This window comes from Gobius niger (assembly GCF_951799975.1).
Source record: "Gobius niger genome assembly, chromosome: 4".
Lineage (NCBI taxonomy): Eukaryota > Metazoa > Chordata > Actinopteri > Gobiiformes > Gobiidae > Gobius > Gobius niger.
Window position 1 is genome coordinate 18,375,949 of NC_136855.1, and position 24,880 is coordinate 18,400,828.

A 24,880-nucleotide genomic window follows, 5' to 3' on the forward strand; every position below is an offset into this window, starting at 1 on the left:
AATCTGACCTTTCTGTAAAATGTCACCCAGATGTGATAACTTCATCTCACCGTCTCAAATCCTCACCAACCAAACACGCCATGTCCCATTAGAAATACCCTTTTTCTTTGGGAACGTCAGTGACAGATGTTATAACCGGTTGTTTCTTCTAAACAAAAGCAGAGGACAACAGGTGCTATTAAGCCAATGCATGAAGGGGGAGGTTGTTTTTTCAGCTACAATTTTGCTTTCTCTTTTCTGAGTTTTAACTGATGAATTGTTAATGATTTTGGGATTTTAAAATCGTAGGTAATGGATGTAAATATGAAGGCATGAAGGTGCATCCTTTTGTGCATCCTGTTTCATTTTTTTTTTTTTTGGTCTAATAGCCTTAAGTTTCCTCTGTCAGTTCAGATTGACATCAGCAGCTTTGTGAAACAAATTTCATTGTGCCACACGACCCAGCAAAAGATTTTTCTCTCTTTTTTAAATTTTCACTCTCAAAATCATTTCAGACTTCAAGGACCACTCAGGTGTAAGCGGTGAGTACATTGATTTTGTACTGTACAACTGCTCCGTGTCGTTTTGTTTAGTAAGTAGGTACCATGTTACCAGTTTATATTTTCTCAATTGACATCTGTGAAGGGACTATACAGGGTTTAAAATCATTTAAGTTATGTATTTTCCCCTACATGTTCCAGCAGTGACCTAAGGCAGGGGTCACCAACCTTTTTTCAGCCGAGGGCTACTTCAAGAACATTAAGTTGTTCGAGAGCTACCAGTTAAAAAAGCTACCTAAAGACTTAAGCGTACACTGTTTACTTATAGGATATTGACCCCGTATTATATCAAAATAGCTTAATTTTAAAGTCATAGTGAGACACAAGATCGAAATAAGTGTATTTTTAAGCATCAGATTCAAGAAAATAAGTGTTTTACACCTTAGAAAAAGTCTCATCAGCTACTGGGCATGCCCCAAAGGGCACCTGGGTGCCCACAGGCACCATGTTGGCAACCCCGACCTAAGGTGTAGAATGAGCCCAGACCTATTCGCCACAACTGCCTCTAAAATCCTGCACTGTCACTCAACAAGTTGTTACTTCGGGTCCGAAGTGCCGTCATGAACGAGCTTAATATAGAAGGTGCAGTTACACCTATGGCCGGAGGTGGCAGTAGTGAGTATAAAATGGCCAACTTGCGTCTGGCCCCTCTAAAGAGGTATTCATTTATTTGTTTGTTTATTTATTTATTTATTATGTAATGTAATTATTCTATTTATTAATAAGGGAAATTGCAAGGGTAATAGGGCACCAAAGGAATGGTAGAAAAAGAGAATAAGTTTAACTTCATAACCTTAAACTGTGTGGAGTCTCTTTCAGGGATTTGTAAAACTGTCATTTTGTTGTGACTTTTTATTATTGTTATTGCTTGAACTCTGTATTGTGCAACATAAAGCAAAAACGAAAAAAAAAAAAAAAAAAAAAAACTGTACAGATTAAGTTAATGAGACAATTTTCTGTAATTTTATTATTTTGATGATTTAACAATCCATCAGGGTGCTGACAAATAAAAAAGGCTGCAATGCTGATTCAGCATATGCTTCTCTGGTTGATATGAGCTGCATTGCACAAAGAGAAAATCTTCAATCAAGTAAAAAAGGACAAAAAACACAGTAATGTGCTGATGTGGAGCCTGGTGGTCAGAAACACCTGGCTGGAGGATTAACCTATTGCACATGTTTTTACCACAAACCTTCACAGACATGGGGAGAACATGCAAACTCCACACAGAAAGGCCCCATTCAGGTGGGAACCGAACCCGGGACCTTCGAGCTGTGAGGCATGAGCGCTTACTGCTGCACCACTGGTTCCACGTTGCAGGGTGTCACTTCCCTATTGCCTATAGGTCTATCTAAACTGTCAGAGGCAGGAAGCAGTTGATGACAAGCTGCAGGGAATCAACTGTCAACTACTATACGCTCTGTTCATGTTGAAGCTGCAGCAGAACGTCACTATACTGAGAGAGAGATACTGTATAACTCAAGTTATGCACGCATGTATATGGTTTAAGGAGAGCTGCATTCAAACACTGCACAAAGAAGTAACTATGATTTTCCCAAAGTAATTAAAGACAGTATGGATGGTTGTTGGTTTAGTACCTTTACAGGTGAAAAATAAAATAATATATATGAAAATGAATTAAAGCAGCTATGAGCAGATAAGAAATTCAGCCTATGATCATTTTTCAGTATCCCACCAAGTCCTCAAGAGGCCTATAGTCGAAGCAGGTAGAAAAAAGAGGGAAGTGATATCAGTGATGTGCTATGTTATAGTGTCATTTTCTACACATCCATGAGCAGAATTTATAAAATGTCACTGCAGATGAGCTCATAGTAAGTTAGTTTCCCATTTTAATGACATGATGCACTCAGCTCTGTTGCAATATTAAAACGTTACAACGGTTACACAAGTTGACGAGAAACCACTTCAGAAGCACCTTCTCAGCCCCTCGTTCAGTCCGTAGGGGTTTGCGGCTACACTAAAACATAATGACCTCTTTTTTTCTTACATAACGGTAACAAAGGGCTTGATTACCTTAGCCTTTAATGACAAAGGAGGAAAGATTTCACACCAAACGAGACAGAACAAGTTAAGATATGACAGTGATGATATAAGCTTGCATCAGTAAGAAAGCTACTGGTACTGTGTTAATTGTGCATATTAAGAAAGCATTGAAATCAGTTGGTCGACTCCCACTCCCAAGATCAGTTAGTTTCCACGCACACAGAATGGGTGTTGGGGCGCCAGGGGAATGTATAAAAGCAGTAAAAAAAAAAAAAACACCATATAAAACACCATATACAAAAAAACATATTTCAAAAACGTGTATATATTTTATTTGCCCCTTTGTTCTTGTTCTTATCGTGTCACCCCACGGGAAAAACAAAACAGTCTGGGCTGAGTGGCGACAGTGTTCTCCGGTTACTTTGAATACACCCATACGCTTTGTTTGTTTTAACTTCCACCGCAGCCCGAGCTTCATTCATCATGAGCGAGTATGACACTAGCTTTTGCAACAAGGAAATGAGGGTGGGTTTAAATGTGTCCCATCGCAGATATGTGTCTAAACTTGTATTGCTTCGAGTGGGATCCAGAAGCATCAGCATTTGTAAATGTGTTGCTATTGAAGATGCACAAGGTTGGCTTGAACTACTTTGTGTCATACTTGTTTGATAAATAGTTTACTTGATTAGAATAAACACTGTCCAGCCAAAAAAGGTCTCCATCTGGACTCAACTACCTAAGGAGATCTACTAACTAACTGACCTGAACATCCTAAATGACCAGGTTATTCCTTCCACAGGTTTATGAAAGAGTAACCTCTCAAGGAGCATGAGACATCATTTTCACACATGGATTTGCCACAGAGTCCAGATCTGAACTCCATTGACAATTTCTGGGATGTGCTGGAGAACGTTTTGCGCAGTGGTCACACTCTCCCATCATCAATACAAGATCTTGGTGGAAAATGCTTCCCTTTGGTCCTCATGGCGAGGAGCTTTCATTGCTGTAATACCACCCCCTGGTGGCCAGGGTCTCCAAAATGTATCTTTCTTTCTAAAACAAATGCTATGACCCATGTGAGAACGCTGGACGGGTGTCATATTTTTAACCACACTGGTTTTTGTACATCATAAATAAAAAATTTAAGCCTAAATCTTTGAGTGATTCTGGAGCTCTGTGGAGGCTCAGAGCCGATCCAATCGCCCCCGTGAGGGCAGGGCTTACCGTCTTTTTGCCCTCTTAAGAAACAGGCTTTGTAGGAGGAGATTGAGCAGCCATTTTAATTTAACAGACAACATGGGCTCACTACCATGAAAGGGGCTGAATGGCAAATCATTGATATCATCTCTTGTATCTCATATCTATGGACCTTTGGTGAGTTCCATTTGAACTTGGAAGTTGGAATTTCTGACCTCCACATGGGAAATTTCAACGGGAAAAGTCGGACGATCCTCACAAGCCCCGAGTTGGGGCAAACAACATGGCGGCGCACAGTGTTTGCAGTAAATAAAAACAACCGACTCAAATATTTGTGGATAGTTGGTCTCCTTTGCTCTGTCCCTCAGCTCAGAGTTGAGACGCTGTGGTTATAAAATGCCAACTACGCTCTCTTACTGATTTGTAATATTACAAATCAGTAAGAGAGGTTGTAAACACACTGTTCAGGTTTATAAAACAAGTTGTTGAGCCATACTATGTTGGATTTTTACCATCGAAGCTGATTCTTATTTCTTTAACCGTTCTTTTCCTCGCTCTGAGTTCTGACCTCCCAGGACAAATGGAACGCAGCACTTTTAGACTGAGGCAACTTTTTTTTGTTAGGGTGACCATCACTCAGCAGTACATAATGGGTGAGAATAACAAAGAGTTTATCCTTCACAGACTGCCTACAGAAAGTCGGTTAGATTTTACATCAGATGGTTTTCTGTTTGGATTTAAGGAAATGCAACGATTATTGTGAGAGACGCAAGGGACGTGACCTAATTTCCATCCGTTGTCCCCGACTCAAACACATTCTCATTCATCCTGAACTATTGTACATGTTTCTAGTGGTAGGGGAAACAAGGAGGACACCTACAGTATACGCAGACATGGGGAGAACCTCGGACCTTATTGCTGTGAAGCACGAGTGCTTACCATGCAGCCCTCATTTCCAGTAAACAAAAAGGAACATTTGTAGATGTGGTATTCAAATTGACATTTCGACAGTAAGTTTCAAATATTTTTTCTTTAGATCTTGGTAATATGTTGTTTTGAAGACTACTGTATCTGATCAGTGGGTGCGCTGTTGAGTTAAGTCAACCACAACGTCACTGAAGACTGATTTGCAAATAAGAAAAACAATTCCTGATGAGTATTTGCTAGTCAGAACGATTTAAATGTGATCACATCCCTGAGGATCTACTGTATTTTAATATAAGGTGCACAACAACCAAAGCAAATGTAGAGCGTCTTTAACAACAAAGGCTGCTAAAAGTGCATGATGTTGACAATGTGAAAATGAGGAAGGTGTTGAAGTGAATAATGAGTGGATTGGAAGGGAAATTTGAGCTGGAGTGTCTCTGAAGCTTAGGGTAGTTTTCTTTAAATCACTTAACAACAGGGAGCAGCATGTTTATTATTGTATACTTGAGAGGGAGGACTGCATATGTTGTTAAGGCTTAGGTTCATTTATTTTTTAATCTAAAGAACCATATTACTAAAAGCCAAAAACTCTATAAAGAACTCAGACAAAAAAAATACTCTAGTCCTCGAGTCCTATAGATCATCTACTATAAGGGTAAAAGTAAAAAAGCTGCTATAAAAACATTCCCATGTAATTCCTAAAATAATGTTCTGAAGTTGTTTTTAGAAACATATTTAAAGGGCACGACAAACTATATATTTTTTTATAATATAGTCCACTCTGACCTATTTCAGTTTGGTAGAGGAGGAATTATTTTCTCTTTTAGCAACCAGCTAAACAGAGGATGCCTATAGCCATGAATCTCTGTGGACAATGGGTCATGGCGTATTCTGTCCGAGTTCCATGCTGCCGTACCCTCTAGTTTCATCGTCCTGATACATTTTTAATTGTCCCTCAGCTCTAGGGCTGGGTCTGCATGTCAGAAGTGATAAAGTGCATGGACCACCTGTGGCTGTGTCTGCTTTTGGCTCAGCGGAGGAAAGGGCAAAGCCGAATTTTAGCTGTGGGCCAGAACTGCATGGGGTCAACATCGAGCCACTACAGGAATACGGGGAACACTTTCTAATAAAAGCAAAGACTTGAAGTGAGTGTCCTCTTTCAGTATATTGCAAACTCAGTCATTTGTAGAAAAAACACTACACATCTAACAGTGAAATACACAGAACACAAGGTCATGTGTTGAAAGTATTTCTTGGGATGACCGGCCATTGACCGGGGGTTGAGGCTGAGGAAACGTGTTGAGGCAGACGCAGAACGGCGGGGGTGTGGTTAGGGAGGGGGTTTGTGTGTGAAGTTGTTTACAATCCTGAAAGTCAGTGTTGTGCAAGATATGAGCCAAGGAGCTCAATCCGTATCTGGTTTAGCTCGGTGGCTTGGCCTTGAAGGGAAAGTGCTGCTATAGTGTTTGTTTATTCCTTGGTAGACACATTCTAGTTGTGTTTTAATGCTGGCTTCCCTGCTTTGCCCTGAAATTGACACAAACGAACAAACAAACAAAAGTCCCCTTGGCCTTTGTGCTTCCACTTGTTTACCTGTATTGTGATGTGTGACTCCCAAAGGCCTCTTAATAGCTGAATAAAAAAACAGTTCAAAGGCTTAAATGTATTTATAAGAGTCTTGAAAATACGCCATGTGCCTCTCCGATGCCCTCATGCATTATCCCATATCAGTGTGCATGTTTATAGATGGATCGGGACCATTTATACATTAACATTATCAGGCGTGGAGTATGTTTATGTCACATAAGCTCTCTCTCAGTCGTGCATGGAGCTTTCCATTGTTGTTTTTGAAAGGTAGTCACATATTAAGTAGAGAGTAGAACCGTGGGAGAACTCCATTAGCTGCTAGTGCACTGCTGGTAAATCCATCTGTGTCCAAATGCGTATATATTTGGACACAGAGTGTGTTTTACATTTTTAGTTTTCCATATGAAACTAATACAGAATTTATTACTAATAAAATTCACATTTTATTAGTAAAATGTGAATTACCGACAACTGAAACCTTTTGTTGTTAAGATCATCATTGCACTTCTTAAGGAACACTCCAGCAAAGTTTCCCAAATAGTTTTAATGTATTGAGAATGTAATTATAACAAAGTGGAGTGATAATTGCTCCCTCCTTTTGTATTTTTATAAATGGAGGGGTCTGATAGTGGAAACTCATCACATTATCTGCACCACTCAGAGCTCCTACGACAGTTCGAGTGCTGCTGCTGAAATTGACTTGACTCAATCTTTAATATCGCCTCTATAAAGGGGGGCCGTTCTTCACACGAATTTGCTCCTCAGTGACTTTAATTGGGTGCCAGCTGCTGAAAAGTCAAGAGCCCTTGCTTCCTGCGTCATTCTTGTTTTCTCGCAGTTAAATATACTATGTGCCAATCATCCTTTGGCTCAGGTGTGCTGCAAGAGGCTGAAATATAAAAGTAGCCATGCCTGACATTTACTATGAAGAATAAATATCGCAATGAGTCAAATGGTTGTGTTATCTACTAACTATATTTTTTTCCCCCTGAACTTCCTTCTTTATTTTAGCAAGCCTATTTAACGGAGTTTGTCCAACATTTATGAGGACTCAAAAAGATTCTGAAGAAGCATCCTGATCCCTCTTGAACATATTTTAGTAATAGGTGACACCAGAGAACCTAGAAAGACCTTTGCTTGTTTTGTTAAATAAATCCACTATAGGACACAACATAACTATCCATAGCTGCCATTTTCTCACGTTGCCTGGTTTAAATCTTGAAGTCCGTGCTGCTGTCCGTCCTCCCTGTTCGTCTCACACCTCAAAGACATGTCACATCGATTATTCATCCCAAATCTTGCACCGACCTCCGCCATGTTACCTGTGTGCCCCTCACGACCTGCCCACTGACACTGTTCCTTCTACTAGAGCTTCTGCTACGGTATAAATACTATCCACCAGTGTGGTCCAATCCAAATCTGCACATAGAAGGACTAGCGTAATATAGTCAAAAAAGCCCATTTATTTTTCTTCGTGAATGAAGGTAAAACTTGTGAGACAGAGGTGTTTCCGGACTGTACTGCATGTGTTCAGAAAAATAGTGATGCTTATAATAACAAAGACAAAACACTTCACTGACGTTATTTGAACACAAACACAATTTGTGTTCGTTTCTACTTTTTCTAATGTAAAGAGCTCTGTTGAGGTGAAAGAAATTAACACAGCACAGTATATTTATCGATGGTACAGGCTGTGCTTGATCTCTGTCCTTGGGGTCCTTGGCCACTCAGTTAGATACTGTGCTCAAGGGCCCTTTAACTCCAAATCTGGCATTACAAGTGTAGCTGATTTAAGGGAGGGAGGGCAGGAATCTTAAAGGAATAGGCCACCGTTTTTACATACTGAGATATGTTCTTAGACGAGTTCATTTGTACCTGTCTGGTCTTCACGTGTGCCCTCAGTCACGTAAACACAGCACAGACGGCATTAACATTTAGCCTCTCCTCCTCTCCTCTATAGCTCCAAACGAGGTGAAGATTGAAGCTACCAAGCTCTTCCACGTTTTCCCTATTTAAATATGGTTACAGGAAGTGTTACACAATCCAAGTATAGTTACATAAAATTAAACAATGTGGATTTTCTATGCGGATAAAAAGAGGAACTATATTGTAAGGAGTAATAATACCAGGAGTTCGACATCCGCGCACTAATATCTTCACTTGACTGTACTGTAAGTTAGAATTAAAACTTTATAAAGTTTTAATTCTAACTTACATAGCCTGAAATGGTGCTGCTTCTTGCTATTGGTGACCTGTTGGTGCCATATTCACACAAACATACACTCCCAAAACACGGGAGTGGTAGTGGTTCCTAGGGTTCATAAAAGTACCCTTGAAGGTAGGGCTTTCAGCCACCAGGCCCCAATTTACTGCAATGCTCTGACTACTCATGTTTCTTGCTTAAAAAACAAGTTTAGCCTCTGTAAACTATTTGATCATGGTCAGCGATTAGAAGCTCACTGGTAAAAGCGATTTAATAAAAATGATTGTTATTATCTTATTGATTACTGAGACATTGATTATTATTTTAGTACTCCAGTTGTCTGATTTCTCTGGCCATGTTAAAATGCCAAAGCTGGAGCAAACCACCCACCCGACGGTTCTAGAAGCTGCTGTAACATTGCAGAAGTGGGAGTATTGACATTGCAGCTGTTGAACCCTAGCATAAACACATAAACACATAAACATGCCACAGCTTTAATACAATATGAACCCCTGAGTTCGAAGTCAATAGTTACACAAGTATTGTACGTATGTGGTGAGAACAATTATTTCAGAGAGAGGATTTCATATATACTTTGTTAATACATTAATTACTAGGTGTATTGCTGGTTTAGACAAGGTTTGCACCCAATTAAGACAATTTAGTTAAATGTAAGTCTTTTCTTAGACTTGGCTTAAACCTGATTTGATCTTGATTGAGGCCTAGGGGTATTTGGAAGGGCAAACAAAAGATGAGGAGGTATTAAACACATGGAGCTACTTGGTGCAAAACATTAGTGAAAAAGAAAGAAAGAAAGAAAGAAAGAAAGAAAGAAAGAAAGAAAGAAAGAAAGAAAGAAAGAAAGAAAGAAAGAAAGAAAGAAAGAAAGAAAGAAAGAAAGAAAGAAAGGGAATGTGACTCATTTATGGAATAGTATGTTAAAGCAACAATTATGGAAATTCTCTAATAGCAATTGCAACAATTATTGTATCTATACAACATAGGTACAAGTTACTACAGATTGTTAGGTAGCACATTACGTTGTACAAAATATGGTACAAGGTGTCAATGGTAGAGTAAAGGCTGAACCTGTCATAATGCACTTTAATGTTTTTGTACACACGCACGCACGCACGCACACACACACACACACGCACACACGCACACACACACACACACACACACACACACACACACACACACACACACACACACACACACACACACACACACACACACGCACACACACACACACACACACACACCGCAGGATACCCCGGTGAAAGTGATGACTGCCTCTCTGTGTGTACTTTTCACACTGCTGTGAACTGATCGGAGCTGAAGTCCCATATGGCTTCAGTGGATGTTGAGTGGGTGTTTACTCACTTTATCAGAAGAGCAGGAAGTTATGTAAAACCTAAAACAACTGTAGGATGTGTTTAAAAATAGTGCAGTGACAGGCCGATATTGGGACAGGGACCCTGTGACTTGTACCTACTTTAAAGCCACTTATGTAACGGCTCATAAAATATGAATATAAAGAGAAAATGATGATGACGAGAGTCCCACGAGAGTACTCAAGTACCTTCAAAGGACTGGGAGGAAGAGTGTCTGATGTTAGACTGGAGGAGGTCTTGGTTTTCCTGCTGTAAGTACTGACCCTGTCTCAGTCTGACATCATCTTCTTGTACTTCACATCATCATCATCATCATCATCATCATCATCATCATCATCATCATCATCATCATCATCATCATCATCATCATCATCATCATCAACAACGCTTCATTAGTTTATTTGCTTTTCCGCTTCAAATGTCACTTAACTTGTGCAGCCCCATGTGACTTGTGACTTGAGAATGGGAAAGGCTGAATATTTGCAAAAATAAATATAAATCTATAAAATGCACTTCACTCATCATTATCAGTGGAGGGTAGTGTGAAATGTAGTGCCTTCATGACATGTGTGACCTCCTGAAGCTAGAGGCAGCTTTTCTTACGAGGACACACTGCTTGCCATTGAATTTATCAAGGCTCTTCTGTGAATGTTCAATGCACAAGTGACGCCTACAGTATATACTTTATTGCGATTCAACCAAGGCTCAAATAGTTTAGCTATTCAAATCCTTTCTGAGCCTTTCTGTGTGCAGTTTGCACGATCTCTCCGTGCCAGCCTAGGTTTCTGGATGGGTTGTCTAATGTTCCAATGCCACATACACGTTGAAGTAGATGGGGCAAGTGAGACTATGACAGAGACTAATGGTTTTCTAGTTTTGAACATTTACATTTCTTTTAAGAAAATCTAAGGCACATAAATGAAGTAATGAAGTAAACTGCCTATTTCCTGTAAAGCTGTGGTTGTTCTTTGGCTCTAGTGGGCGGCAGGTGCCATGCAGTTCTCCTTTACATGTAGGTGCAGTGAGCCGTGAAAGACTAGAAAGGAGTGGTTTGACTTCTACCCAGTGTTGACCAGCTCCGGCACATGTACAATAAAATAAACCACAGAACACCATTATTGAGATCACTTTTTTTCACTTGTCGAAACATTCATTCCTCACATTTTCCTTTTCCTTTATGAATCTGTCATGTATTGTACAGATCTGCCATGGATTAGGAATAAGCTCAACCACAGGCAAGACCACCCCATGCCCCTTATTCTTGGGATTAAGAGTAATCCATTCAACATATACCTCCACCGTCTTGTCTGGCACTGACCTGCTATTCATATTGTGATAGTGGGTTGTGCAATCACACATTCACTGTGATCAGAGCAAGACACGTGGGCCATTGTCACCCACAAGTGTTTCTGTTCACAAGGACTCTGACGTCTGCAAAGGTCTAAGGTTGATGTGCGAAAGTCTGCAAAGGAGCCATGCTGCTTGAAAATAATAACAGAAGTAAGGGTAACAAGGCTATTTTAATTGCTGGTTTAACTGTTAAACTGCAAATATGCTCATCATGTAAAATATTGGAATCCAATGAGTCAGTCACAAAATGTTAGGCTGAAAAAAAAAAGTGATTTAATAAAAATAAAAATAAAAATAAAAATAATAATAATATTTGGCTCTATAATCCTTACCCAGGGACAATAGTGAAAGGCTAGTTCTGCAGCTAAAACTGACGCATTTACAGAAAGGTTCATTGATGTGTACTGTCCATCTCACATAAACTAAAAAAAGAATATTTACTCCACTAAAAACCTACTATTATGCTGCCCACTGCTGCCCTGATGAAAGCGCTCACCCACACACCACATTCTCACAAGCAAGGCGGGTCAAGTGTCTGGAGATATTTCAGTTATTCTGTTTTTAACCTTGTTATGTTTAAGAACAAAGCTGTGGGAACACAAAGCGCTGAGGGTGCTGCAGCACAACCTGGTGGATAGTTTGCACATTGGAGGTAATATGGATAAATAGGAAATAAGCACAAGAAAATCATTTTGGGGGAAATCTTGTCCATCAGCATCCCCTAAACAATACATGTTCCCACAGCTCTGTTTAAGAATGCTATGGTCAATTTGATCCGGACACTGCAAACTTTGTACAATTAGATGTAAGCTGAAGAATGATCCCTATGAATTGTTTTGTGTACATACACGGCCTGTAGCTAGTATGTATATATGAATTACTTGTGTGTGTATGAGAGATATTGGAAAGAGCTCTGAAAGCAGCATGTCGCCTCTGAATTTGTGAACTTCTGGTTGTTGCTGCAGTCAATAAATCTGGCTCTGGACACAATCTGTTCCTCCCCAGGAGTTTCTGTGACTATTAAACTTCCACATATCTTACCCGGGGACACAATGCACATGGGACGACTTATTGCAGATACAGGAAAACAGTGCAAATGAATAAAATCAATAAAACTAATAAAATTAAAGACTTCAGCAGCTGCCGCCTGTCAACTGCTTGATAACGGACAGTAAATCCTTTACAAACCTTTTGTAGTCACACAAAAAGAGATACAGAAATTTCAGCACTGAATTTTAAGCTATGGACGGATTCTGAAGCTCAATCAAAGCAGGCCGTGTGAGTCAATTAGGATTTAAAAATAAATAACGCACTAATTACATAGGGTCTACACAGTTATACAGAATCCTTTTAACATGTGGTAATTAGAAAAACGTTTGCAAGCAACCATTTCCTGATTTATTACTCCATTCATCAAATGACCCAGAAAACTGTAATGTTTTATAACATTTAGGATTGGTTAGCTTCAATAGCAGTTGCCGATGTATTGATATTTTGGTTTCTGTTCTTAGACTGGCCCCATTGGAGTCAGTGAGCCTCCCTGATTAATGAAAAGTTACCTACTTAGACGTACATAAATACATACACATACATTATGGTAAAAAAAACATTCTTAACTGGGTAATTTCAAAGCTAAACATCAATATAATGAAATACAAGGATTTTCACTGCCAGAACATTTGAATAGCTTTTAGTTGGGAACTGAGTGCTTTGAAGACTTTTAAAGCCTTCATTAATTTGCATGTGCTTATTCCTAGGTGAGGCACACCCAGGCATGAGTGAGGAGTTGTTATTGGTGATCTGTCCCAACACGGTGGCGCGGAGGTTAGTGTTCGTGCCTCACAGCTCAAAGGTCCCGTGTGTCTGCGTAGGTTAGTGGTAGGGTATAAAAACATGTACAATAGGTGAATCCTCCAGCTAGGTGTTTCTGACCACCAGCCTGGCTCCACATTATGGAGACGGGTCCCCGAGCGCCGGCCCACGCTGGCAGCTCACTGCTCCTACAGGTCGCCCCATGCAACACTGAGGATGGTTCAAATGCAGAGAACTAATTTCTCTAGAGAGATTTCTCTACAGAGATTAATACAGTATAACTCAACAAGGTTCAAAAACTTGCAAAAGTCGGTGAATGAATGGGTGAATGAATTTGCCATACAAATGTTCTGGCAACTATGGGCTATTTAGTTCTATCAGTTCTTTTTGTTGTTGTTTTCATCAGCATTCAAAAGCAATGAATTATGATTTGCAATTTGTTATGACATCAAGATTGTCTTCTAGAAGTCTAGGAGCATTAATATTCAAGAGGAGACTTAAATATGAAAAATAAGTATAAATGTCTAAGTTTAAACAATAGCAAGTTTTATCCATTAAAAAAATCCCATTTGATTTGTTGTTTTCATGCAGGAAAGGGCACATAAACATCTCCAGAGCTTAAGGAGGAGCATTCTGTCCTGAAGTCACGTCCCTATAGCATTAGCATTGTTTTGCTTACGTGCTTTGCATACAGAATCTTCACTGCACAACATGTCCTGTAGATTCACATGACATTTCTCCACCTTATCAGCACTAAGAACCTTTTACTTGCTTTTACAGAGGCAATAACATTACAAGGCATAAAACTAATGTATCCACCTCCACCAAAGCACTTCTGCTGATTACCCGACATCAGAGCAAATATGTCTTTCCCTAAACTCTACAGGCATGAGTGAAGAGTGCTCTGTGTTCACTGTAATCGATGTTGTATGTCAATCAATCAAACAACTTTATTTATCCCAAAAGGGCAATTCTGCTCGCTGTTCTCTGGTTATAAAATGTTTTATGAGGTAAATGCATTTTCGAGGCCATTCGTTTTGTTGATCTAGCCTGCTGCCCGGCGCTGCACATATGTGATAGAGCCAGCATTGCCTGGGGAAACTAAGAAGGCGCACAGCTGATCCCTCACATCAAGGACTGTGTCTAATGACCTCAGACTATTCTAGAGCGTTTGGGTTCTCACCAAGACCGGGTTCAAAGACAGAATCAAATTTACATCCCTTTGTAAACCAACACTTTGTATCATGATATGGGAACTGTTTCTGGGGTCATTTGAAAGATTCAAGCAAGCGTCTGTGAATGGGATTGAATGAAAATATATATATATATTTTTGTATTATTCTTTATTATTATCATTATTGTTGTGTGTTATGTAAAAAAAGATAGTTATATAAAAAGAATTAAAAAAACAACACTTTGTCTCCGTTAGAAGTTTCCGGAATTTTACTTTATATTATCCTTTTTTTTTTTTCAGGTGAGATTTCAGGTAGACGACTTTCATTGTCATAAAGCACATGGTATAAGCGTACTGTTGTTACACAGTAACAAATAATAGACTCAGTGAGAAGCACCACACACATAGAAGCACACATATGCACCTTTTGTCGTCTGTGATTCAAGGTGAAACGAGGAACATTATATTTATCTGTTTTTGCACTGACGCACAATGAATGGACTCCATATCGGCCACAGGAAATAGGGAACATCCCGTGTTTTATCATCTGATAAGACAGTGAAGTGGATGGAAAAGAAGGGTCAGTTCCATGATAGGCCCCTTGTGGATTGTGTGTTATGTTAGTGGTTCATTGGCAGCTTTCGGCGTCTGAATGTCCTTTTTAACAGTAAACGTCTCCTTAATAGCTGTGGTTTGCTTGAAAGTAGATCCTCCGCTCCTATGATCCGCTCCGACTGCCTCTGCCACGCTGCTGAACCCCTGCTCCCTGCACAGATAGTTCAATCATTATAGAGATGTATAAAGAAATGGAACGAGGAAATGACTCACTTCACTCATGAAGTGGCACTTCATCAATCTAACTGAGATAAAATACAATAATAATAACAAGTAGCTGTTTAACAATGGTCAACAACCGCTTTAGGAGTAACTCAGCCTCCTCGGCAGTTCAGTTGTTTATTTTGGCGACAGCTGTGTTTACCCATGTCCTCTTTTGGATTAGTGCCTGTTTATAACAATTGGTTTAATCCCATTGTACATCTGATTTAACCCTGAATCAGACTTGTTATAAATATTGGTACTCAGAGTCAAAAGATTTCTTCAGAGGGACAAAAAGCAATCAATCTAAGCTTTCAATAAATGCAATTAAAAAAAATGTTAACGACAAAAACACCAACAACCCCCTGTGTTCTGAATTCATAATCAAGTGTCATTAGTGGTTCTTACTGAATAAGTTTCTCTAGTTCTCGTTTGATCTTCGTCACAACGGGCGGTCCATGGAAAGCCAAAGCCGTGTAGAGCTGAACCAGGGAAGCGCCGGCCCGAATCTTATCCAACGCATCCTGCCCACTCGCCACACCCCCGATACCGATGATGGGCACTTTACCTACACACATTTCACACATCAGCTGGAGCAAACAGGATGATGAGCATTGCATAAGCTTGCATAGCCCCCTTTAATAAAACTACACAGGCTTGTATTGAGGTAGTGAGGTACTTTTCAAAAACAACAAACTAGGATTTAGAGTAATGGAATTGGTCAGCAATTATTGATATAGATTAAGAATAACACTATTTCTAAAATGAATAAAATATGTATCTTTTGACTGTGATGTTACAAAACAAATCATCTGAAAAAATTCTGAAGTCACTGCATAGATGTACGGTAAAGATGCAGGCATGAACACACAGCATAATATCTACGTAAATACAGACCTTTGGTGAGGCTGTACATCTCTCCCACTGTCTGTGTTGAAAGCTCCTTCAGAGGCTGTCCGCTCAGTCCGCCCACCTCGGTCTGCTGTGTGTCCTGCAGTGCCTCTGGTCTGGTCACTGTTGTGTTCGAGACCATCAAGCCATCCACTCCCAGCTGCAAATGACACATTTGTCAGGAACAATAAGGACTTTGAAATACATCCTTCTTTCTCCTGTCTTTGATTAAGGTCACCTTCAATCGCCCTTTATGTCCCATGGATATAAAATCCCCTTTTACACCTTTGGCAGATATGCCTTAGCTCAATCATTTGCTATTGCACTTTCAGCCTTGGTTTTGAGATCTGGAAATATCTTTAAAACCCCAACAACTGGCAGGTCAAAAAATTAATAAATAAATAAAAATCGGCCAAAATATGAGTTTGTCTAGTACTGTCTGTCTAAGACTATAGTCAAGAAAATAGACAGGTAAAAACGTCACGTCAACATCTCTACAACTGAATCCTTTTGTGCCGGTTAGTTACACTTGATTTAATTGCATTGATTTAAGATGACTCTGTTGGATACCACGAGAAAGTCGTAAGTGAGCCCACAGTTTATACACAAAGTAATTCAAAGTGCTTTATGGAACAGGAGTCTACGTAAAATTACAAGAATGCAAATCAAATCCATTAATAACATAATCATTATAACTAAAATTAACTGGAAAAGATAAAATACTTGTCTCTTTCTCTGAGTTCCATTGATGGGAAATACAGTGTGTTACATGGTGAGTCAAACAAATAAGTCCAGCTTTTTGTTTTTGTTTGCTTTTTAGAACTGCCCTACATTAGCATCCAGGTATTCAAACACACTGTTACTCGTGCCTGTTTCTGTGAGGTAAGTGTAGTTCAATTAAACACTGCTTGAGTATTAACGACTATTGGGCAATGAATCTAATTTGCAATATTTGTTATCAAATCTAGTCTCAAATATCTGCATCAACAGGTCTAAACGCGCCAGTAGAAGCACATTGTTCAGAGTCTGAGCACAAAGTTGAAACAATGTTGTGCTAAATGATGTTTTTCTGGGGTGGGGCCAAGTTTGATTGTGAAACTCAAATTGAATATCATCATATGTCATGAACCATGTCAGTAAAATAACCCTCATTTATTTGTTTTAAAGTTAAACAGGACAATTAAGTCACTCGCTGCAATAGTTTAGTGGTTAAGGCGGCAGCACATATGGTGGAACGTGTATCTAATAAAGCATGGGGGCTAAAAAAAAACTTAAATAATGATTCAAATAATCAAGATCAATATCCCCCCGTAATCTACGCTCCATTGAAGCCAGAGTCCTCACAATAATGCATTTCTAAAAACAACCTGCTGCTGACTGACTGAGTTACAACATGTACTAAAAACACATGACTCATGACTGGAAAATTGCTTAATTGAAAAAATTGAAAAATACGGTCTGAAAAAGACACGCGTGGCCTTAAATGACATCGTGGGACAAAAAGCTGAGGATGCACATTTAAAAAAAATATTGTTGTGTTTAAATCGCTACATTATGAGCGGGTCATGCAGAACCTCCATTACAAAGACATGATTAAATTGTTAAATTGTCTACTTTTAAGTTAGTCAAATCTGAATGTAGATGTAGATGTGGCTATACTTATTTTTGCATCCTGATTTACTTGATGGTGCTTAATAAAGCAAAATATGGCTCATGTTCAATTGTAGGTTTTATGCTGTGAATAATACTAAAATAATATGTGTGTGTTGAGGACAGAGGCATTAATTAAATGAGCTGAATCAGAGGACGGGTAAAGAGTACACTATGAATAAAACAAATGGCTTCTAACCTCGGTGACTACATCAGCAATGTCGTGTTTGTCCTGAGCACTGAGGTCAGGAGCAATTTTCACCAGGACTGGCGGCTTGTGCTCTCCCTGCAGCGCATCCCGCTCCTTCAACACCTGCGTAGATTATATGAGAAAAGAATGTTATATTTTTAGGGCAGACACAATGATTTTCAAACCTTTCACACATCACTCCAGATAATGATGCTTTAGGCTTGGCAAGTGCCAACCTAACTGTGTGCTGCAGTAAATGTCAGAAGAAGGACAGTAAACAATATACAGTGAGCATTTCAATTTAAAAGGAAAAACCCTGCTCTTCCCTCTGACTAAGAGCCATCGTATTACCTTTCCCGAGCATGGAGGAGATTTGGCAATCAGCATGTTAAAATGATTTGTATAGCGATCGAAAGTGATCCAAGTTTGTGGAACTAACTGCTAACATAGGATTGATTCTTCCAGGATAAAACCTAGAATAAACAACATTTAACTGACTTCTGAGCAACATCAGAAGTCAAGTGGTAAGGATGTTGCCTGGGACGATACACTTTCTTCTGAACACACTACTTGTCCCTCAGTACTCTAAGTTTTATATTTTGTAAAAACTTGGCCCAAAATAAATAAAAAGTTGAAAAAAAGTGATTGAGTGAAATATTTTATTTCTCAGACGAACTTACCGTACTGAGGAGCTGGCGGAGCTCAGCTTTTCCCTGTAGACTTCTAAGTCCTGGGGTATTCGGGCTGCTCACATTTATCACCAAATAGTCGGCCAGATGTCCCAAAGCTCTCACTCCCTTCTGGTAATCAGCCACTGCATCCTGGGACAGCTTGTTCTTCCCCAGATTGATGCCAAGAGGGTGGCCAGCTAAACAACATTAAAAAACATAGGTAGGCAACTGATACATTAGACATTTCACACAAATCTAATTTTGTCTTATTGTGCAAAGAGGTATAAAGGGTATTTTGGGGGTTTTGAAAGAAACACCAGCGCTATCCTTCCTACCTTTACTTTTCTCTTTTTGTATCTGTTCTCTGGCCTGCAGCCTTCGATGCGCTTCAGTGAGGCCGCAACTATTAAATCCATATCTAAACAGAAGTAGACACAAAGATGAAGCAGCAACGAACAGTGAGCAGAATTATATTAGTTGACAGAACATTGACACATACATTTCATAATCTGCTGAGTATTCGTTTTTTTATATCCCATTAAATGCAATCCCCTGACAGAACACTCCAGCATAAATACCAAACTGTTTAATTGTATTTTATTTAAGTCTTGGCTAGCGTGTTAGGTTAGATCCCATTCGTGCTGCCTGTAGATGCTTTTCTCACACTTCAGTTCAAGACCATAACGTCAGCTTATAGCACTGAAATGATATGCAAAACAGAAGAGCCACTTGTTCAGAGAAAAGCCTTGTATAAAGAGTACAAGATGTTCAGTACGGCAGTTGAGTACCACCTTCAAAACCTCTTTAACTTGAAGGTGATGAATGAAACTATACTGCAATTATCAGCATTATCTAACATTTATTTCTGCTCGAGTTAAATTGAAAGGAATCTTATTTGTACAGTGCTTTTCACATGACACAAGTCTGCCAAAGCGCTCACATGCGCCATATGGTATGTGAACATATACCTCATTTGAAAGCTCAGCACGGGTAGAAGCCACTAAAAGCAACTAGGTGCATGGTCCCAATCAGTGCTAGTGCAGCCTCCAGTCATTACAGCTCAGATAGTGATTGAACTATTGAGGTTTATCAAATAAGGAATGCCTGGTTCACAGAAACTTGTGTTCATGTGCAGTTTGAGCAAACCAAGTTCAGCTGGAGTGCCTTTTTAAAGCACTAGGAGCCTCCTGCAAACAATCACTTTAAGTTTACTCCATCAACATGTTCTCAAGCAGGGACATGTTAGCTTTAAGTGGGATAAAAATGTTGAAGAAATACAACTGTCATGCGCCTTTCACAGCCAAGTGGTGAATCGATTATTGAAAAATAATCTGCAAACTCCTTGATTACCAAAACAGCCCTTCTGTGTTCTAGTTTTAGTCAGAGGATCTGGATTTCGCTTAAGAACCAAAACACGAAATGTTATAAATAAAAACAATATTGATTTGAACAGATTATGCTTAAGTCTGGAGATTGACATTTAGATTTCCAACACACACAGGCTTTAAATGGCATCTTAGCACTTAAGTGTATTCTTGTTCACAAACCATTTATTTCTGGCTTGAGTTATAATGTTTACCTCTTAAATAAGTGAAAAGCTCCTGATTGTCTTTTTTTTTTTATATATATACCTTACCTGTTTATAATGGCTTGGTCAGTTGTGAGTCGAAACACCCGTGGTGTAGGATTACCCTCTTGAGGTTCTGGTGTGATAGATCCCACTTCCACAAAGCCAAAGCCCATTTTGTACAGACCGTCCACTGCTTCTCCATGTTTATCAAAGCCTGCGGCAATGCCTATGGGATTTCTAAACTTTAAACCAAAAGCATTTGTTTCCTGCAGAGAAAAAGGACTCAACGTAACAACAATGTATCCATAATAAGTGGATTCACAAAGCAGACGGCTGGATAATCCACTTACCAGCAATGGGGGGTCCTGGTAGCGATTTACAGGAACCAGGCCGAAGCTGATGAATTTCACAGCAAGAACATGGGCCGTCTCTGCACCCACAACACTCTGCAGCAGAGGCATGAGCTGGTTGGAATAAAAGTGTTCATCTCCGACTGCAGTGAGGTAGGAGGCGAAAAGAAGACTCCCGGAGCTGATCACCTTCACCGCATCCTTCAACTGTTTCTATTAAGGGACAAGAAAAACACTGACTTAGAGAGAGACACAATTGTATGAGTCATTGTGCATTTATCACCAAGACATATTCAGTGTATTCAAAGGGGAGGAGAGAAAACAAATCATTTATGACCCAAGTAGTGACCCAACAAAAAAATCCCATATCTTTACTCAAGTAAAAGTAAAACATGTACTCAATGAACACACTACTTGTCCCTCAGTACTGAGTAATTGTTTGAGAGCAGACAAGAACGTATAAGTCAAAACATACGATAAAAGCAATGATATTTAAGGAACAAGAAATATTTACATGTATTTTATGTTAAAACAAAGCTTCAGTGAGAAAAGTACAATGTCATAAAGGTCTAGTAACTATTAACAAGTCAGAATATATCGTATAATAGAGTTGTCTACTACACACCTCTGATTACAACATTATATGCATGTCATGTGCATTACAGGTTTCAAGAGGAAGGAATACTCTAAATAATAAGAGATTATCAACAGTAACGAGCAGGATGGTCATTCACTCAACTGGCCATACTCGTTAAGGTGAAGGTATGAGACTTGTATTTCTTAGCATCTTCGAGTGAATATTTTTCTGAATTTGTCCAGAAAAAGAAACCACATAATGCACATTTAGCATGTCTAATATTACCTTCAGAAGTCCCGCCATTGGCACAGCTTTGTCATTGCAAAACTAGAGGGCACGTTTCCGAGGCATTGATGTAACATGTAGCCATTAGCATAAACAGCTAACCGTATGCTCTCGCGATATTTCCTCTACTGCTCGCTTTCGTGAGACTTGAGGAACTTCACATAAGAACAAATATGAATGAATTCACAGATAATAACAATTCATTCACTTTTTGTTTGATTTTTTAGATAAGTAACATAAAATAATACAGTACACAGTGTTGGGAAGTAACTACTGTAAATACGTGTAGGCAATTTAGAATGCTCATTTTGAGTAACTGTATTCTGGTAAAGTTACACTTTCATTTGAGAGTGTTTAGAATATGGTTACTTTCCAAATATCACGGGAATCTGCTGCTCCCGTGCATTTGCAAAGAAAGTGTTTCAGTTCCTCATTAATGGTAAGTTTATAACAGGTGTTCAGTCATCATAGTCTCATTTGTTGTAATTATATGCCACATAAATATTATGACAATCAATGTGAAAGTATTCTAAAAGTATTCAAAGTATTCAGAATGCAGTACTCGAATTAAACAAAGTAACGGGATGCGTTACTGAACACATTTTAAGTATTCAATATTCAGTTAATACAATTTCAAAGTATTCTCCCCAACACTGAGAATGCACACCTATTTATGTTCAGAATGTTTAAAGGCGTAGCAAACAGAAAAAAAAAAAAACAAGATATCAGACTCTAGCTTTAGAGAGACAGTGACAAATAAACACTATTTCTATATAAAAGTATTGACGATCATATGTTCTTTTTTCTTTCAGTTTTTCAACACACAAGAAGCAGATGGGAGGTTCTGTGTCCTCAAGAGATAGGCCTACAGGTAAAGTCACTCCTTCACTTTGCATCTTGTTTGAGTGTTTAAAGTCATTTTCCTATGACATGAATAACTCCTGCGTCAGTCTTGTGTTTTTATCCTTCTGGAGAAAGCTCTCTCATTTCCATACCACAGGAAGGGAGCAGGTCCAGTTTAAGCTGCTGCCACACGAGCTTCAAGTGATGACCACAATGGACATCTTACGGCAAATGGCTTTTACTCTGCTCTTTGTATTTGGACTTTTGCTTCTCTCAGATAAATCTTACGCTGAGACATTCAGTCGAAACCCTGCGATTTGCAAATATGCTTTGGGAAACATGTGCTACCATTTTGTTGAGGGATCTTATGGCTGCGAAGAGGCAAGATTACGCTGTGAAACTCAAGGAGGGAATCTGTTGAAGGAGATGAGCACTCTGCTTAAACTCTTTCTGCAAAACACCAACAAAGACACAAACACCACGGATTTGAGCTGGTGGCTTGGACAAGGCCTGCAAGGGAACAATGAAGAACTCAGTGATGGTAATTTTGTCCCTTTTTTTGCTGACTATTAAAAATAAGAACTAGGTTGTTTGAAAAGCTTCCTCTCACCAAGACGCTTTCTCAGTGAAGGTGTTTAGGTTAAGGTTTACTTTATTGTCCCCATAGGGAAATTTGTCCTCTGTATTTGACCCATTCTTCGATGCCGCTGGGGCAACTCGTAAGGGGCACTGGGCGACCGCAATGCAGCACCCAGGGACCCATCTCCAGATGTTGAGCCAGGCTGATTATCAGAATCACCTGGCTGGAGGATATTGTGCATGTTATTGGTTGGTAATAAAGTCCCACTGGTCTGAAACTGTAAAATAGCAATCGGACTAGGGAGAATCTGACAACTAAGAGCGTAAACATTGTTTAACGTATAAACAAATAACTGCAAAGGTATCTCCTAGATAAGTGACTAAATGAGAAATACCAACATGAACATTTCAAGAAACCAATTATGTTTGTTTGCATTTATAATCTCGTTGAAAGCTCGAAGGACAAAATGTGTTGAGCATATTGTTATCACAAATATTTTTTCTTCCTTTTTAATAATATTTGAACCTCTCCTGCTCAGAAATGTGTGTGCTTACATTTCTGAATACATTTGTTTTTGGAGTCTTTCACTGCATGTTTTGCAAAAGTCATGGCCATAGATCCCGGAAGCCGAGCGAGGCTGAGGCTGGGGCTGGTTAGTGCGTAGATGGGAGAATGTTGAGGGAATACCAGGTAGCAGCATGGGTGAACGATGTATGAGAGAGTAGTTCATCGGAGGGGCTGATGGGGCAGATTGGCAGCCTCACTTCTGTCGGTCTACCCCAGGGTAGCTTTGACCACAAATGTAACTTACCACCACCTAGTATGGAGACAACAAACTCGAGTGATGGTCGTTCTAGTTCAGAGACAATAAAGTCCGTTCCCAGTAAACTGATTTTCTGAACATGCATTAGGTCTATGTTTCCAGGGACTTGGTCTGTGAGCTTGTTGAGATCTTTTTTAACAAGTCAGAGCGGGCCAATGACAACTGGGATAGATTCTTGCGATGTCAATCAACGTGCATTCATTTTTCTTTCTGTTTTTAATTACAATGTCTGGTTAATTGGCTTTAACTTCTTTGTCAGTTTGAACTGGCATATCCCATCAGATTGTTATATGGTCTTTCTCTTGAACGGTGGCTGGCTGGTGTTCATACTATTTTCAGATGCTACTATTCCAGATCTTCCAGTGGACATCGGCAGCCAGTTTAATATAATAGCTGAATATATTCTTTGCCAACTCTGGCCAGCCTGCTACTGTATGGTCGATGGTTTCTTCAAATTTCCCACATACCCTACATTCAGGTTGTGTTCCATCCTTCATGATGTGATGGTGAAATGCTCTAGTAGTATCATTATTATCATTATTGTTATTTTGGGGCTTTTGTTGGACTGTTTTGATCTCACTCTATTACAGATGAAAAAAAATAGTTTAAATGAATTACACTGCTCTGGATTATAGAATTATCATGTACTGCATATTTACTGGTACTATATTTTACTCCTCTAGTTACTCTGAGGCATTTGTACAGCCCCCACTGAATTGTCTTTTCCGTGGAGAACCAACTTTTTTGTTCACAACTCAAACGATTTTAATAAGAACCTTTTGGTCATTTGATCACTCTGATCCCTGATATACATATTTTCCTTTGCATTTCTCATATTGGAACTATTGGATGTTTTAACACGATATTTGCGATGTGATGAATGTTGAACTTGCACATACACCACTTCTGTCTATTTGCAAATAACTAAACATGAATTCTTTATAAAGAGGTCCTATGTTGTTTTTTAAGCTTGTATCATTGGACACAAGCCTCGGATCAAATTATATAATCATATGTCCTATTTTCTATTATTTTTGATTGATTGTTTGCAATTTGGGACAACATGAAGTACACACAGCTTATTAGCTCTGCGCTCAATCATCCTTGAAAATTGTGAACTTTTTCTTTTTGTATTTTGAAGGAGAATCTGTGGACGTCAGCGGCTCATGCACGTACCTCAAGCTGAATCCGCTGCGCCTCGTCAATTCTGCCGACTGTGATGAGAGACGTGGCTTCCTTTGCACTCACAGTAGGGCTTTCTATCTCTTCAACATTTCATTGAAAATTAGCAGCGGCAAATAGTGTACGCTGAATTATCTTCATTGTTAGCTGTAATTGTTTTTATGGAGTAATAATTGTTTAGAGGAGAAAGTGCTCATTGCTTTGGTGCTTTGACTTGCTGCCAGTTCATTGCTCTTTCTTATTTTTTTCTTAATTCTCTTGT

At 39.2% G+C, this 24,880-nt stretch overlaps 1 protein-coding gene and 1 long non-coding RNA gene across 2 annotated transcripts; one reads left to right on the forward strand and one right to left on the reverse strand.

The window, feature by feature from the left end:
* Positions 1 to 14,608: 14,608 nt before the first annotated feature.
* On the reverse strand, positions 14,609 to 21,298 carry dhodh (dihydroorotate dehydrogenase). Its single transcript, XM_079555856.1, has 9 exons — positions 21,191 to 21,298; positions 20,329 to 20,541; positions 20,045 to 20,244; positions 18,744 to 18,826; positions 18,418 to 18,605; positions 17,747 to 17,860; positions 15,904 to 16,057; positions 15,415 to 15,574; positions 14,609 to 14,956 (listed from the first exon to the last, which is right to left on the reverse strand). Exons 1-9 carry the CDS (start codon positions 21,206 to 21,208, stop codon positions 14,806 to 14,808), a joined length of 1,281 nt encoding a protein of 426 aa, XP_079411982.1. The 5' UTR covers positions 21,209 to 21,298; the 3' UTR covers positions 14,609 to 14,805.
* LOC306962645 lies at positions 20,963 to 24,686 on the forward strand. The gene is made up of 3 exons (XR_013792845.1): positions 20,963 to 21,090; positions 22,003 to 22,061; positions 24,578 to 24,686. It is a non-coding gene; the product is annotated as an uncharacterized lncRNA (long non-coding RNA).
* Positions 24,687 to 24,880: the final 194 nt, after the last annotated feature.